At 39.7% G+C, this 17,957-nt stretch overlaps 1 protein-coding gene across 1 annotated transcript; it reads right to left on the reverse strand.

The window, feature by feature from the left end:
- Positions 1-6,153: 6,153 nt before the first annotated feature.
- LOC139447539 (B-cell receptor CD22-like) lies at positions 6,154-16,102 on the reverse strand. Its single transcript, XM_071228943.1, has 12 exons — positions 16,030-16,102; positions 15,068-15,394; positions 14,518-14,778; positions 13,902-14,159; positions 12,908-13,165; positions 12,081-12,380; positions 10,103-10,252; positions 9,632-9,665; positions 9,303-9,322; positions 8,657-8,737; positions 7,920-7,985; positions 6,154-6,225 (listed from the first exon to the last, which is right to left on the reverse strand). The coding sequence occupies exons 1-12, from the start codon at positions 16,100-16,102 to the stop codon at positions 6,188-6,190; spliced, it is 1,866 nt and encodes a 621-aa protein (XP_071085044.1). The 3' UTR covers positions 6,154-6,187.
- Between the last annotated feature and the right edge of the window lie 1,855 nt (positions 16,103-17,957).

The raw sequence follows: 17,957 nt of genomic DNA on the forward strand, positions 1-17,957 counted from the left end.
CTACATACATGGGACATATGTAACGTGTTGAAAGTGATGTTGGGAGCTGGGATAGCTATTTACTTCCTTCTTCTGGGGTCAAGGAAGTAAGTTGTGTTGTCTAAGCCAGTTATAGCGTGTACCATGGGTCGGATGTGTATGACGCATTTACCCATGAACGTATATACATATCTTTATATATATATATAGATAGATGACATGCGATATGACCAGTTTAAAACGGTAAGCGGTAAATATTTCCAGACAATCAGTATAACCCATTCGTGTGAGATACATTGTATGTAAACATGAGTGTGTGTTTGTGTGTGTGTGTGTGTGTGTGTGTGTGTGTGTGTGTGTGTGTGTGTGTGTGTGTGTGACCTCTTGACATCTAGCAGCAGGAGATCTAGGAATCAGATATGCATGAAATGATCTCTTTATTGTTCATAAGAGGTCCTGCGTACCGAGCACCTGCCACAAATTTGGCGAAGTTAAGCGACGTTGGTTACTGGATCGGAAAGAACGACTAGACATACGAATCGATTATGTTCGTCAGAATAGTAAATAAAAGTTGTTTGATTAATGTTACAACATTCAAGGCTTTAGTAAAGCTTTTAAAACGTGTGATGGTAGCGATGTGGAGGATATTGTTTATTGCCGATGCAATTGCTTCTTTTGACTTGCACCATGTTCAAGTGAATTTGCCAGGTAATCAATTGACTTGCCTTGGCATGTGTTTCCGATGAATACCCCTAATGGGGCAGGATATGTTCAGCTTTTCCGCGACTCAGGGAATCCTCACTGTTGAGACACACTAACAGGCCCTAAATGGTAGTGGTGTAACAACTCATTTAACAATGTCAATTGATGTCACGATCATTTTGGACACAGACAAGGCCGTGGTGGCGCTTTGAAGATAACAAAATGATTAAATACAGCTGTTGTGTTGCGGGAGTGTTGTTCCAAAAGTCAATCAAACATTGGCTTTTGTTCCTGTCGTAGGCGTCGTTTCATCTTCTCAAAGACATGTTCTGGAGAAACAGCCTGCCAAGGCAGTACAGCAACGTTATGCTGCCTCATAATGCCTGTTTCAACACGTGCAACATATTCGAGCGAGCATTTCCTTGCACAAGGGTTGACCATAATCTCAAACGCCGTCATTCCGGTACCGTTACCAGTTTGCTTTACTCTCCCGTGAGTTGTGGTGTCTGGCGATACCATTACACGTTCTCCTGGGCGCCTGTAGACCTTTACACAACCATCAGAGCCGTCCAGATGACAGATGGACCTCAGATACTTCTAGGCGTGCCTGATGGTGACGTGGAACCAAAATTGGACGTATCGCTGGCCGTCGGGGCCGGATGTTGTGCTCCCTCAATCGGTTGCATACAGTTCTGCCTCAAGTTGGTTTCAACCAAGAAGTTTTCCGAGCTGTAAAGGTGGCAGTTTGGTATTGATTCCACAGATGCACCAAGCAAATATTGTTTTCGTGTTGAGGTGACGTACCACGTGTACCAGCAGCCTGTTGCAAGCTCTGAGTGTTGCCCTGCTTTAGATGACGTCTACAAAGAGATGACATGACTGTGTTTTGATGAATCTTAAAATGTCAGGAAATTTCGTTGACAATTACTTTTGTCATTTTACTAAATCTTCACTTGCGGCGTTATTTCGTGTATGCTTTGAAATCAATTTATCAAATATTTACTCAATACCCGAACGCCGAACTGAACTTTCATCCATATTGCATAGTGTGGTCAAAATCCTGTGTGTGGCGGTTATGTGACCCCTATTACATCACATTAAATTCAAAGGTGCGTCTGTGAAAATACAAAGATTTATCCCCAAAGAACTTCCACACCAAAACAAATAGTAAACGTATAATGAGGGGCAAAAGAAACGATACCTTTTCATTGATTGTATCAGATGTTTGATTTTCAATTTAAAATATTCCTATGCATATGTTAGCATCATAATATAAAAATGAATTATATGTTTCATTTTCAGTTGAAAATATCCTATGTTAACACCATTATATAGAAAATAACTGTACTGGCGCTTATTCGGCACTCAAAGTACATTTCCAAGTGGTTTTTTTTAATGATATAATTTGAATTAAAAACTTTCAAGAAATGAAAAAATGTTTTGTCATAATACACAGCTGCCTATAGGTGTCTTAGACATTTAATCTTTGAAAATCAATAAATTTGCTTTTTTTCGGCACAAATTTACCATATTAAAAACATGGTAGGGGACATGTGGTTGCAAATTCTATCCTTATCCAAGGGTTCTTTGAAAAACAAAGTCGGTATACTTTCTTTTGCCCCTCAGTTTATATCGCAATTTGCTGAGTTCGTTGTGAGACGGTCAGGCTCTCGGACATTATAAACGTAGGCAAGAATCCATCAGAGGTAAACACATGGAACCACTCTCGTTAATGTTGAAATCCTGATGGTTAAACATTAGTTTTAGAATATTAAACACAAAAGTACTGTGCAACGGATGTTAAGTCTTCACTTATAGTAGGATCAAAAGTAAAAGGCGTTTTTTTAATGCAAGTAATTTTTTCAGTAATTAAAATAGCGAGAAACATAGCAGTTGACAGACAGGAAGAATATGTGTGTCCTCTTTGAAATAGCGGATTCAAATAGATCAGAGAGACCAACAATGACAACTATATTTTTCAGTACTCCCTGAACACTTTGATAAAAATGTCTATGTCTCATTTAATAGCTGTGCATCTATTACGTGTCATGTTGGTGAAAGAGTGATATTTTGTTGTTAAAGAAGTGACGGAAATAACGTGCATGTTATGTTGTTAAATCCATGTATTTATTTCAATACTGTTGAATACTTTGGGGATTCGATTGTTTTACAAGGACTAGAGTGAAATAAGATATTTGTAATTTGGACACAAGCTTTTTTTGCATTTTGACGCACAGAGAACTCCAATTTTCAAATTTCATAGAAACACACATTTCTTTTACAACTAATATTTCACCCTGAAAGACCTGGTTGAGTCAATTTTTATGATAGACATGCAGATAAATGTGACACACTGCTTGTCGACATGAAGGATTTTCACCAGTAGATCTTCAATCACATAAACATCATGGATGTAAATAGTTCATTAATAATGTGTAGTGTCTTTTTTCCTTTAATGATGCGTTGGAGCCTAGAATTTTACAATAAAAGTCAAAATGTATAAAAAATACGGCTTTACCTTCCTGTTAAATTGAACTAAGTGTGTTTCACAACTGGCTTGTGTGGTGCAGCGCCACAACGTTCTTAAATGACACATCACGGTACGGCTTTGAAATGTCACTTAAGGATATAAATTGAGGGGGAAATGTTGATAAAATTATACCTTTTTTTTCATAATTGAACGACGAATCCATATTTTGCCAATTATGTAAAATATTTAAGATACTATTCATGTTACGTTTTTGCAAAACTGTCAGAGAAATTCCCCTATTTGTCTCTATTGTTAAGTTCGAATGTTAATAAGCGTGCCTATTGCAATAAATATCAACCCTTTCTTTCCTCAACTACACGGTCATCTAACCCGTGGTGTGTCCGCAGCGTCCCATTTCCTGAGCCTACTTGACACATTAAGCATTTAAATCCTTTATCAACGGATCTGAATACTTGACGGACTGACTCTACAACCCTAAACATCGTGATTGGGGGAAGTTTAAGTTTGAGGTGTGGGAGGGTGTGTGGGAGGGTGTGTTGTTTAGGCAGGGGCAGAGGTTTTGGGTAGGGAAGAAACACTAATAGTTTTGACAATGTTATTATTGAAACTGGAGCCGTTTACTGATTTAGATTTTCAGCCATCTAGACTACATGGACCTCGATGTTTGAAAAAAACAACTTCATAGATAACCATGTGTTTGGTAAGACATCCAGGTCAACAGTTCTGCCGTGAGGTAAATGAAGAGACTCCCCTGAACGCAGCATGCTTCTGTTCTTGCACGTTGCTAACGACCCGCCATGAAGCCGATACGGGGAGGTGATAGGGTCCGTTTCATAAAAGTAGCAAACGGTTATAGGGACTGTTTCATATAAGTAGCAGAAGGTCATGCGGTCGTTTCCTATCGGCAGCAGACAGCCTCCGTGGTATAGTGGTAGAGCGTCCGCCGGAGAGCTTCATACCAAAAGACGTTAAAGATGGTACTTGTTAACCTGCCGGAATTAAGGAGCTAAAAAAGGATTGGTCGACTCAGGGTCTGTGTCTGAGAAGGGTATTCATATTAAACTGCGGCATGGTATCTCAGAGAACTAGCACTATAAAATCAACTTTAGTCCGGACTAGTACACATATACACACATGCATGCACGTCGCTATATTAGTGTAATAGTCTCGGACGCGACGTCAAACTCCATCTCACTTCACCACATATCAGCAGCAGAAGGTAATGAGATCTGTTTCACATCAGCAGCATATGTTTCCGACAAAACTTTTTAATGTAAACACAAACTTGACAATGGAATATATCATGTACTTAATGTGAACGTTAAAACAAGTAATATAATTGAAATGGATAGAATTATCATAAAAATGCCCGCATGTTATCAGATATCTTGGTGCCACTATAACGACGGGCTGCTATCTATTCTTTTGGTACGTGACCTTTTGGCGTCACGTTCCTTGTTTGTGACGTCTTGTATTGTGTTCTATGACACTGCTTTTTGTAAATCAGTCACCTCCGCTGTGAGATTTAGTTCTCCATAATTTTGAATAAACAAGGTCACAAACGCTGTTTTTATTAAAAATAATGTCTTTCTATCATAATTAATGATATTAAAACACAAAACAGTGTCGAATAACGAATTTCTGTACCAGAATTTATATATGTGAGGTGGGTATTTGAAAATCCAAAATGGCTTTAACTGACAGTATACAGTCTCATATTAGATCAGTAAGAACTATCTTGGATTTTACTGACGGTATACGGGCGCAAATGGGGTTACTAGTTCTGCTGCCTGATTGGTCAATCTCACTTTGATAATAAGGTTTGTTTCACATCAACAGCAGTAGGTAATATGGTCTGTTTCTAATCCGCAGCAGAAAGAAATATGATCTGTCTCATAGCAGCAGCAGAATATAATAGAGTCATTTTCACAGCAGAAGATAAGAGTGAGTGTGAGTGGATTTTATGCGGCTTTTAGCAATATTCCGCAAGATCACATTGAACCAACATGGCAAATCAAACGAGTTTGTTTAATTGTGTCACATGTAGAAACATAGAGATCGAATGTATCACTTCTTACACACACAGTAACTACATCAATAACATATACAGTGTAAAGATACAAAGTACTGTTAGATAATAGAAACAATATACACACTGGAAAGATACAAAGTACTGTTAGAATATAGGAACAATATATACTGTGGAAATATATGAGGTACTGTTAAATAATAGAAACAATAACTATATACAATGGAAAGATACATACTATCCGCGGAGGCAGTCACAGATTACAGAATATACATGTGACAATGTGTACACTCAGACTTATTAATCCGGACGGTACCGGTTCCACTGAAATTGTCCGGATTTACAAATGTCCAGATTACTTGGTTAACGAACTATGGGTAACGACTAATTATATACAGACGTTGTTCCTGATTAACAGGTCCCAGATTGACGAAGATTAATCTACTTCCATCTCACACCCGGATCGTTACATATGTGGCTTGAAACTTGGTTTATTTGTTTGTCTGTTGTATAACGCCGCACTCAGCAATATTCCAGCTATATGATGGCGGTAAATAATTGAGTCTGAACAAGACCATCCAGTCATTGACACCATGAGCGTCGATCCACACAATTGGGATACGATGACATGCATCAACCAAATCAGCGAGTCTGACCAACCGACACCGTTACTTGCCTCTTCAGACAAGCATTGGTTGCTGAAGACCTAACCCGCATTTTACTGGCCTTGAACTTGGTAGTCACCCCCCTGATCGTCATATATGAAACTTGAAACTTGGTAGTCACGCTCCCATTGTTACTTATGTAGCTAGGAACTTGGTTTTCAGACACTGATTGCTACATATGTATATTGGAACTGGGTATTCACAACCGGGTCGTTGCATATGTAGCTTAGTACTGGAAAGACGCACCCTCATTAGCACTTATGTAGCTTAAAACGCAGTCACGACCTGATTGTTTGACATGATTTGCTGGGAACTTGGTAGTCATTCTTGTTCCACTGTCTCTTTTCCACCTTCATTATCTGAAACAAGATGCACAGTAGGGGATGTAAACAATTATACATCCGTCCTAATATAGTCTTGGATGTCAGGATTGGTTGCATGGTTTAGTGGATAGAGCGGCTGCCTTGGGAGAGTTTTTGATCCAAGTACGTGTCATACCAAAAGACGTTAAAAGATGGTACCTGCTGTTATGCTGTCTGGTGTTCAGTATTTAGAGGATAAAACAAGGAGTTGTCAGCTCGAACTCAGTATACTGTGTTTGAGTGGGGTGTCAATGTTCAATTGTGGCCAGGTGTCTCAGTGGGCTAGCACCATAAAAACGACATTCGTCCGGACAAGTAATAGCAGCCACACACGTACAAACACATGCGTACGCACACACGGTCATGCATGTTACTACATAAGTGCAATAATGTTGCATTTCACGTTGCTCAGCCAGGATGGGTTGACAAGCAGTATGAACATTTCTCTTTCCCATCTTTGACATCGTCTTTTGTTGGTTACCGAGCCATGTTTGAATCGTTGGTTACACAATGGCTCCCGCTGCTGCAAAAGCAGCACTCAACAAATCTGTGACACAACTTCTTATCCCATACAGTGATTATTAATGTTACATCAAAGAACTAATTATGCAAAAGAGGTGGAACACCCAGGTTGGTATTTTAAATTACATGCAATAAAACCAAATATCGGTTACAAATACTTTGGTTGTCAGTCCAGATTTGAAGAGGTCATATTACAACGATGTTGTATTGGCCATTCTCCATACGCTCATGAATATTTATTGAAAGGTGAGGATCCTCCTATTTGAATCCCTTGTGATGAAAGAATAACCATGTCCTGCTTGAATGTACTGATTTTTCCATCACAAGGGATAAATATTTCAAATCATCATCTCTTAATGATCTTTCTAATAGTATTACTACTCATTTAATGACTCAGGATGTTTAAAAGAAATAGAGCTTATTGATCAACTTTATATTTGTGTGGATAGTTATTTTTTATAATACTGGTAGCGTTTAATCGGTATCTTAGATGGTGAGTGACTGTATCCTCAAAGGGGGTTGAAGTAGAGGAGAATTATTGTCCCCTTAATGATATGTAAGTCCACATCCTCAAAATGCGTTTTTTCAAAGCACAGTTTTTAAACGTTGTATATATCTTTTTTTTCAACTGATGACTAAATTGCGTACAATCGCCAGCCACTGATGGGATGGTGTAAATCCCGCTGGTGTCCATGCAGGTAGCAAAGGTACTGTAAGTCCCCATGGCCCCTAGTATTGTGATCTACCTTCAGTTGCTTATGATCTACAGCCTTTTTTTAAATTTTGAATTGTTACATATATTGATATCTTTTTACGTTTGCATGCTAGTTTTAAATATAAATCTGTGATATTCTAGTAATGTTACTGTCCATCGATGACAGGTTTTTATTTAGTCAAAATATATGTCTTAATAATGTTATGTGACTTCTCGTGACGATGTGGCTGAAATGTTGCTGATGTGACGTTAAATATTTACTCACTCACTCACTCACTCACTCACTCACCCACCAGGGTGGGCTGACAGGCAGTATCAACGTTTTTCTTTGCCATGTTGTTACTTTTGTGAACATAAATAGTAGTATTAATCTTGGTCAGTTAAAGTGACACATGCCATTGCCCCTGAAATGGGTTTAATGAAACTACATGTGTTTCATGCATAACATAATTACCTTCGCAAACTCCACCGGCCCCTTGATTTTGGTAGACGGATTCCTTTTCAACCATACAAACCGGCTCTACAAAAAATAAATCAATATCAAGTTTTGTCAAGTGAAGTTTAACACATAATGAAAAACGAGGCTTTCACGATCATTGAAAATAAGACATAGGCATTGACATGACCATATTTAACAGTCAAACAAACTAGCTACCCGCTTTTTGTATAGAGAAAAAAATACAGAGCATACAAGAAGCCCGTGTGTATTAAAATGCTGCCCAAATCAAGGTTCCGTGGAGACTCTGGGTTGGAATCTCTCTGCAGAAACATATATTGGTCGTAAGACGGATCTAATGGTCAGACTCCGTGACATGGTTGATGGTGTGTAAACGTATCCTTACGACGTGTACCGTTGCTAGTAATATCAATAACTGGAATGTCTGGTCCAGGTTCGATTATTTACAGGCCACCAGCATATAGCTTGGACATCAGGTGGTCAGGTGGATCTGGTGGTCAGCTTCGGTGACATGGTCGATGACGTGTTAACGTTATCCAACGGTGTGTACCGTTGCTAGCAATATCAATAACTGAATTGTCTTGTCCAGGTTCGATTGTTTACAGGCCGCCAGCATATGGCTTGAATATTAAGAAGTTAAAGACCACACGCACCCCTTTTCCCTACCACCAACCCATCCCCGCCTGGGTGAAGCCTTAAACAAAATTTCGATTTTAACAAACTATGGTACCAACCTTTATCGCTGTTTGCGATGTCCAATTTCTCATATTCGTTATTCTGAGGGGCATGTTCATCAAGGCTTGCATAGGCTCCATCTTCAAATACATTAATTGAAATAAAAAATAGTAAATATGATTATCGTGACATTACTTAAATATAACATATCATGACCATGCAGAGTAATACATATAATACTAATTAATGTCCAGTAATGTCTTCATAGAAATGGTATGTGATTTGTTCTGAAACACATTTTATTCTAATCATTGCTAATGTCAACATGTGCTATTCAAGCTGCATATATGTGTGCTTAAAAGAGATTAGCAGGATGTATTACCATTAAAAAACTTAATACATGTATAATAGGTAAAAGCGAATATTGTGAGTGATCACTGATTTCTTCTGGAACACATTTAATTTTAATGACTGATGATGTCCACGGGTGCTATTTAACGTGTTTATATATGTGTGTGTTTAAAATAATTAAACAGGATTTATTACCATTTCAAAACCTAAAATATAGTTGAATTACTGAATGCAATGTTTCCTCACAATAAAGATGGGTGTGATCTGGCGCAGTATATGTTTATATTGCGATGACAGACTAACAATCTAACTTTTGCGTCTTTAGTGTTATATGATGGAAACTGATGAAGTTACCTTGGTTTGGTGTGCTGTGTCTGGAACAAACCAACGGATGTAACGTTAGAAAACATCATTGGTTCAATACACTGTACATAGACAACCAAAATATCAAATCTCATTAAACAAGTATTTGAAAGAAAATGCTGTCTGTGATTGTTAAAAGGTTATCTGCGTCCACTGAAAAGCGATTTTGACAAACGATAGGGATGACAACAGGAGTTTGTCCAATTGGGTGAGAATGTTGTACTCCCATATATTTGATGATCTGGAGTCTGATAATTCGCTGTCGTTGACGCTTTCTATTTCTTTGATTAATTGACTGAGACAGATATTGTGCATCTTACCCTTGTGACTGTATTTCGATGGTTTCTGTTTGATCTGTAAGTGGAGTATTAATCTTGACATTATTGCATGTAATCCTAAATCAATATATGTAACGTTAGCATAACACTATGTCTGTTTAAATATAACTGCATGGTTTCAATGTCCCCTTCGTAAGTTTGAATATTTCCAAAAGTTCAAAACTTACGAAACACGAATATCCTTAAGTCATTGCGTATTACTGAACGGCTCGAAAGTCGAAAGCAACACGTGGCTAAAATACGTCACAATGGAATATACCCTTCTGCACATGTACCTCGCAAAACAAACAGTTGAGTAAACATTGTACTGCTCTGCATTGTCCACCTGTGAGGCAGAGCCTACACTCAACCATTTCTTCAATTGCTACCTTTAACACGACTGTAAAGTAACTACTGTAAAGGGTGAACGTTTCTGCTCAAAGAAACACATATGGCTACAAGTCATATAATTACCTTTGTTAACCTTTTCAATGTGTTCATGGTTTCGTCGCCACATCAAAACAATGATAACAACTAAGACAAGTACCACAGGCAGCGAAACTCCAACTCCAATTCCAATCCCTTGTCCGAGTCGATCTGGTTGTGACTGACCAGTAGCACTGCCTGGAACAGTGGGGTGACATGTGCATACACAATTCCGTAGCCAAAGGCTGATACACAGCACAACCAAATTCATGTGTGTTCCGTTAATGTTTTTACTGACAGCGAACTGTAGGGCAGTGTAGTGACTTGAAGCATTCGCTTGCCACGCTCAAGACCCAGTTTGCATATTGCGTCAAGTGGCATAAAATCATATTCATTCACTCACTCTTACGCAACACAATCAATCAGTCATACTTTTTTCTGTGAAATATCCTAGCCACATAAAGAAACTGTGCACGGACAAAATATATTCTGGATTGAAATACAACACAGCAAAAACAAAATGATGCAGACGCTGTAGCAGCTGAATGATCGGACCATAAGAAAATGTCAACGGGACCTGAACAACATCTGTTACGATGACGTCAGAAGATCAGAATGGAGTAGGGGGTCAAACGACAAAGTCACAAAGACAATAACGGGTATGACCACCCTATGCGTGAATAACAGCAGTGCATCGGCGACGCATGGAGTCCACCAAATGGGCATGGAAGACCTAGGGAATGGCCTGCCATATCCTCCTCAAATCCTGTGCCAAGTCACGGACGTTATCTGGAGGATGTGGAAGACGACGCAGACGGCGCTCTATTTCATCCTACACATGCTCTATTGGGGAGAGATCTGGAGAATTTGCAGGCCATGGCAGTAACATGACATTCTTATGGTGAAGGAAATCCATTGCGACCCTCGCCGTGTGAGGACGAGCGTTGTCCTGTTGAAATGTCAATCCCTGGCCATGACGTTGCAGGAAAGGAATGACCACAGGCCTCAGAATCTGATCTCTGTAGCCAACACCAGTGAGATTGCCCTGAACAACCACCAAAGGGGTTCGGTGCCGTGCTGTTATCCCACCCCAAATCATCACAGAGCCACCTCCAAAACGATTCCTCTCCACAATACAGTTGCGTGCATAAGGTTCTCCCAAACGCCGGTAGACACGTTGGCGCCCGTCACAGTGGGAAATGTTGAACCTCGATTCATCTGTAAAGACAACATTTCTCCACCATATTCGAGGTTGGCGAACATGATTTCGACACCATCTTAGACGGTTGACGCGATGACGGTGTGTCAGGACGGGACGTATGGCAGAGCGTCGTGGTCGAATCCCGTACTGACGTAAACGATTCCTGACAGTGTCGGGATGGATACGGCGCAGTCCAGGAATTGTCTGGGACGTCGTTACTGCCGTTTGGAACCTGTGTCTGAGATGTGTAACTCGAATCCATCTGTCCTGTCTTTGCGTCGTTACTCGGGGACGTCCTGAACGTGGGTGGTCGGCAACGTCATTTGTGTTCTGATAACGCCTCACCAATACCGATATAGTGTTACGATGGCATTGGAAATGTGTTGCCACCTGTTGTTGCCTCATTCCCGCTCTGATCATTCCAATGGCTTCATGACGCTGTGCAGCTGTCAATCTTGGCTTGTGATATGCTTGTGTCTGCGCCTGAGAAGTTTTGGATTTTTGAATGACCACAGATCATGCTTTCCAAAGTGAGAGCGAATTTTGAGTTGCACATGCTGTGTACAGCTGCACAGGATGCACGTGCAGTAACACATTGCACGTCAATAGGCCCCCATCAATGAAGTCATATCGCATGGCACGTGCATGAGCGTTTGAATGTCTCCAATAATTGCTGTGTTCAAACCTTTATTTCATATATGGACGGTGTGCCCTTATATCTATATTTTCTCCGTGCACAGTTTCTTTATGTGTCTAGTATACATATGTGCCACATGACAATGTATTTTGTAGACATGAAAAGAATTAATATAACATGAAACTCACTTGCTGGTGAAAGTCTGTATAGCAGTATACTTTCCCCAAAGGAGTTATTCATCCTCAGTGCATATGTCCCGTAGTCCCTGGAGTGTACAATCCTGACAATAAGGACTGTCTGTAAGTCTGAGCTGAATACAGTGTAGTCAGTAGCGTCGTCTATATTCTCCAGGTGCCCACTATCATATCTCCACCAGGTGAAATGTGGCAACGGGTTGGCTGCAGCTGTAGCCATCATGGCAGCTGTGTCGTTGATTTGTCGAATTATTGTTGGACTAAAATCCTTCTGCATATCTCGTTGTGGACGATCTGTTCAAATGTAAAAGATCTATGTTTATAATTACATGAAAATGGAAGAATTGTTTTGTTTGAATATATTATCTTTAATAATTTCATAATATCAATAATTCTTTTTCTAATCTCTTATTCATCTGTATGACAGGAATTCAGTGAAATGCTGCTGATTATCACTGACATGAACATGCAAGGAGTGCTGTCTCTTTTTGGCTGTCACTTTAAATACAAAATTACCTGCAGAAGATATCTGTACAGAAGTTTCATCAATAAATATTGTTATCGATTGTCCATGCTCACCATTTCGTGGACACCTGGTGCATCACAAAATTGGACAGTAACTAGCATGCTAATGAAATTGTCAGAATCGTAAATTGGCTTTGTTTTTGCAGATATTCTTAGGACTATGGAAATGGCTTTGTGGTTATTATATACCTTCATTACACTTGAATATGGATATTTCGAACTGGATATTTAAGTATACATTATAGTCATGTTTAGACAATGTGGACTACAGATATTGCAACGTAGTAATTACTCACACTGTACATCGATGTCGACCTTGGCCATATCCGACAGTCCTGCAGTGTTGGTGGCAGTACAGATGTACATCCCTCCCTGGTTCCTTTTGACAAGCCTGTCTAGTACAGCCCCATCCTTGCTGTACCCTCCTGGACCTGTCCACCTGTAGCGTGTTGCTGGGGGGTTGCCGGATGTGATGTTACTGCTGCAGTCTATATCAGGACTGGAGTTCTCTATCACTTGTTTCTTTGTCGGAACAGAGGTAATTCTTGGCCCATCTATGTTTCAACAAAAAAGAAGGGAATGTGATGTTACTGCCACAGCCTATGCTTAGGCTGGAATTCTCCGTCATGCTGTTAGCAGGAGGCACATATGTTATTGTTAGAGCATCTGCATGGTGATTGCTATTAGTTTGTTTTTGTATACATAAATCATCACGGCCAGAGAATAATCGGCCTGGATAGATTTCATTGGGCTTGAAAGGCAAAATAGTGGTGAAAATAACATGAATATACTGCTGAAAATCAGTGATAACACCGGGTGTTCGCAAAAAGGGTAAGCACCGATCTCTGTTCGTGAACTCATCAACGCAAAAGGAGACACATGGTCCCTGTGCCTGTTGCAGTAGGGTCAAGCTTGTAGTAAAAAGGAACTTGGCTTGGGCAAATTGGTAGACCAAGAAGAATCCAGTGGTTTAATTAAACACCACTCTATGGTGTTAGAACTCAAAATGTATGATATTTATCAGTTTAAGGATCTCCCAGTTTCATTTAGACAAACTGCAAGTGCTATACTTGAACAGATGTGAGTGAATGTTGTAACTACCAGCCTACCCCATGACGAGGTATGTAAGCTGATGACAACAAGGCCTCGACTTTCCTGAATATTTCCATGAGAAAATTGCACGATGCTGCTAAACATTGTAAACGCATAGCCCATTTTCTATTAAAGTTGACGGGGCACTAAATGTATTCAAAACATGCTAAATACATTGTGAGAGGATGTGATACTGACACTGCACATTGATGTTGACCTGGGCTGTGTCTGACAGTCCTGCATTGTTGGTGGCAGTACAGGTGTACATCCCTCCCTGGTTCCTGTTGACAAGCCTGTCTAGTACAGCCCCATCCTTGCTGTACCCTCCTGGACCTGTCCACCTGTAGCGTGTTGTTGAAGGGTTGCCGGGTGTGATGTTACTGCTGCAGTCTATGTCAGGTCTGGCGTTCTCTGTCACGTTCTGGTTGGTAGGTACGGTGGTTATTGCTGGGGCGTCTGGTGGGAAGAGATTTCACATCATTGGAACATGAAACACCAATACCAGAGAATAAACTGTCTCGGTCATTTTGAAACCTACGCTAATGTTAATGCATAGGAAAATGTTACCCGTTACATTTTAGAATAAAAAAAGATACTGCTACCACCAATGTCTTTGGATCATTTTTCTCAGGTGTTGAAAACCCACACCATAATAGAACCAACAAATTGATAAATAACCAACTCTCTTGAATCATTGCAAATTTACATCAGGTACATGCCGTGCCATGTCGGTATCACAATAGTGCTTGAAGGTCGAGGTCATAGAATATGTTTTGTACGTCTAACGTCTAACGTAAGAATGTAGCATGCTTACACTGAACCGTCACATTGACCTGAGCTGTGTTTGACAGTCCAGCAGTGTTGGTAGCAGTACAGATGTACATCCCTCCCTGGTTCCTGTTGACAAGCCTGTCCAGTACAGCCCCATCCTTGTCGTACCCTCCTGGACCTGTCCACCTATAGCTTGTCGTTGTTTGGGGGTTGCCGGATGTGATGTTAATGCTACAGTCTATACCAGGACTGGCGTTCTCTATTACTTGTTTGTTTGTGGGGACAGAGGTAATACCTGGCCCATCTATGAATAAATAAAGAATCGTGCAAGTGAATGAAAAAGTGGAAGTATATATATTAAGTATATTAAGTACTGTCGAAAGGTGCCTGTCTGTCTTATGAATGCATACAGGGTAAGGTCGCTTTTATGTAAAACACAACTTACATAATTTTTCAATATAATTGTTTTGTATAGACGCAACATGTCATTATTAAAAGTACATGATTAATTCAACAAACCTAACGGTTGTTCACTGAACATTACATAGTGACCACACACACACACGTTTTGCTGATTAGCTTGATATACTTACATAGTACATTCAGGCTAATGGTGTTACTGTTGATACCACTGTACTGACACCTCCAGGTACCCTCATCATCTGTACTGACTGATGTAATATTCATGTAGAAAACCCGCGTCTGTCCACTCACACACTCACAGGCGTACCCAGAAAGAGTGCTGAACTCTCTGCATGTACCAGCATTGACAATACACAGAGCGTTTAATGATCTTCCTGTTACTGTTTGGAACGACAGTCCTCCTTGTAAGGAGCCACTACCAGTGACGGTACAGGTAAACTGAAAGGTCTCATTCCTGACGGCAGAGGAGGACGAACCTTGTAGCCTCAATGACTGACCTGAAATTGTACAGATAGAGCTGTAAATTGTTCAGGTCATGGTTCTTGATCCTTTTACGAAAGTCTGTATCGCAGCGAGACGTGAAACTATGAGCACATACCTTTCGAGTGGGTTATCCATAATGCCGAATACAACACTATAATGAGAAGGAATGAAATCATGCATGTTCTCATTATAACAGCGAACTTTAGTGGCTACATGTAGAACGTGTTGAAAGTGGTGTTAGTAACGCTGTTCACTGCGACAGCTATTTACGTGCTCCTTCCAGGGACAAAGAAGTACGGTTGAGATGTAGGTCAGCTATAGCTTGTGCAACGGGTCGGGAATATAGTGCGCTTTCACCCATGAATGTATTCACATTGTGATATAGACAGCTAGTTTGACACTCGATATGACCAGCTTACAACGATATGCGTTAAGCTGGTTCAGACGCCCTTGTCCCTCTAAGGAAGTACATAGCACCTTGTTAGGAGACACCACCGGGGGCGGTACAGGTAAACTGAAAGGTCTCATTCCTGACAGCAGATGAGGGCGAACCTTGTAGTATCACTGTTTGACCCGCAATTGCACAGGTAGGGGTATATATTGTTCACGATACATCACAGTAGCTGGATTCGAAACGGTGAGTACATACCCTTCACGTGAGTTATCCTTAATGCTGAGTGAAGCACTATAACCAGAAGGAATGAAATCATGTATGTTTCCATAGTGACAGCAAGTCTTAATGTTTACATACATTGGACATATGTAACGTGTTGAAAGTGCTGTGGGTATCTGCGATAGCTATTTACTTCTTCCTTCCGGGTACAAGGAAGTAAGTTGTGTTATCTGGGTATACCGTGTACAATGGGTCGGGTGTGTATTACGCATTCAACATTAACGTATATATATGAGAGAATGTCTGTGTGTGTGTGTGTGTGTGTGTGTGTGTGTGTGTGTGTGTGTGTGTGTATGTGTGTGTGAAATCTGGATCGGTAAACAAGCAAAACTTGTTTATGTAAATACCTCTCCAGGTAATAACTTTAAAATAGATGGTTATATATAAGAACATATGTCTGTGATGTCGGTGAAATAAGATTATGCAGTTATCCATTACTACATGCATAAAATTAGGCTACTCGATTGTTGCTTTTGACAATGAAATCGTGAACTGATTTAAGAATAGTCATGTTTGTAGAACTGCCAACTAAACTACTGCCATGTAATATCTTTTTAAAATCATACCCATATGTGTAGAAATTCATAGTGTTTCTGATATTATTGTATTTTTGAGAGCTATAGAAAAAGTGAATTGCGTCTTCAAAGTGATACCCACAAGTGCAGTCTGATATGTCTGATACATGTTGTCTAAACTTATCAGAGTTTAGGTCACCGCAGCCTAGCCTAAGGCGACAGTGGACAATATGGCATGATATGTAACCGTATTTTAAGTCAAAATTGTTAATAATTGTATCAGAACGATTAATTAAGGATTTGAATTCTTTTAATGAGCAAGAATTAGTAACTTTATTGGGGTGCTCCACAAGTTAATCGTATCTGGAAGAAATGATTTAGCACAGGTCTGGGTTCTATGTATGTTAGATCTATTTCTAAGGTGATAATCAGAGACTGGACTAGGAATGAGATCGTTGAGATATACAGGTGAAATGCTGTTTTTCATTTTGTAAAATGTAATCAATTTGAAGCGGTGACTTGTTTCGTTATAAATTTTAACATGACTGGTACCCCTAACCGCCACACAAATAGTTCTCAATGCGTCCAAATGTAAATTCTCGAGTAACAATGATTGTTTGTTTGTACAGTTGTCCCAAATATGACAGCAGTAGTCGAAGTTTAGTAGGATAAAAGATGTGCACACAGTTTCAAGCGTATTTCTTGATAGTCTGTATTTAAAGATCCTTAGGCAGTTGATCATTGGACTATTTTTTTGTAATAATTTCGTTAATGTGTATTTTCCATGAACAATTCCTAAATGTTTATAACTTTGTACTTCTTCAATAACAGAACTCTCCATGTATAAATTTGGTCTAAAACCAGAATCGACTTTGCGAGTGAATGTTATAGTTTTGGTCTTATCGGGATTGAAACCTACTTGCCATTTTATGGGCCCAGTTTGCGATTTTTGCCAAACCTTTTTTGATACAATTTGCTGCAGAGATTTGATCATCAATGCTGACATATATAGATGTATCGTCTGCGAACAGTCGTATATTACTCTCGATACCTTCGACAATGTCGTTTATATAAACAATAAAAAGGAGTGGTCCAAGGACTGACCCTTGGGGGACCCCAGGTTGTACAAATTTTGATTCTGAGGTATAACCATTAATGACTTCTTTTTGGACTCTATTTTCTAAGTAGCTTTCAAACCATTTAAAAAAATCACCTTCGATGCCATAAGCATTGAGTTTATGAGTAATTCCTATATGCCATACTCTATCAAAGTCTTTGCTGATTTTCAAAATTTTTGGCTAAGCAACATGTGAGAGCTACAGGTCTATCGTTTGAGCATTCATGTACATCGCCTTTTTGTGAATTGGTGTTACTGATGCTTGTTTCCAA

This window comes from Haliotis cracherodii, unplaced genomic scaffold (genome assembly GCF_022045235.1).
Source record: "Haliotis cracherodii isolate W230 unplaced genomic scaffold, xgHalCrac1.p SCAF_7, whole genome shotgun sequence".
Lineage (NCBI taxonomy): Eukaryota > Metazoa > Mollusca > Gastropoda > Lepetellida > Haliotidae > Haliotis > Haliotis cracherodii.

Coding starts and splice junctions, on each gene's coding strand:
- LOC139447539 (XM_071228943.1), bottom strand. CDS start 16,102: ATGGAAACATACATGATTTCATTCCTTCTGGTTATAGTGCTTCACTCA. Junction 9,323..9,631: donor ATCGAAATACAGTCACAAGG/GTAAGATGCACA, acceptor GGTTTGTTCCAG/ACACAGCACACCAAACCAAG. Junction 6,226..7,919: donor GGCCGGTGGAGTTTGCGAAG/GTAATTATGTTA, acceptor ATCTTGTTTCAG/ATAATGAAGGTGGAAAAGAG.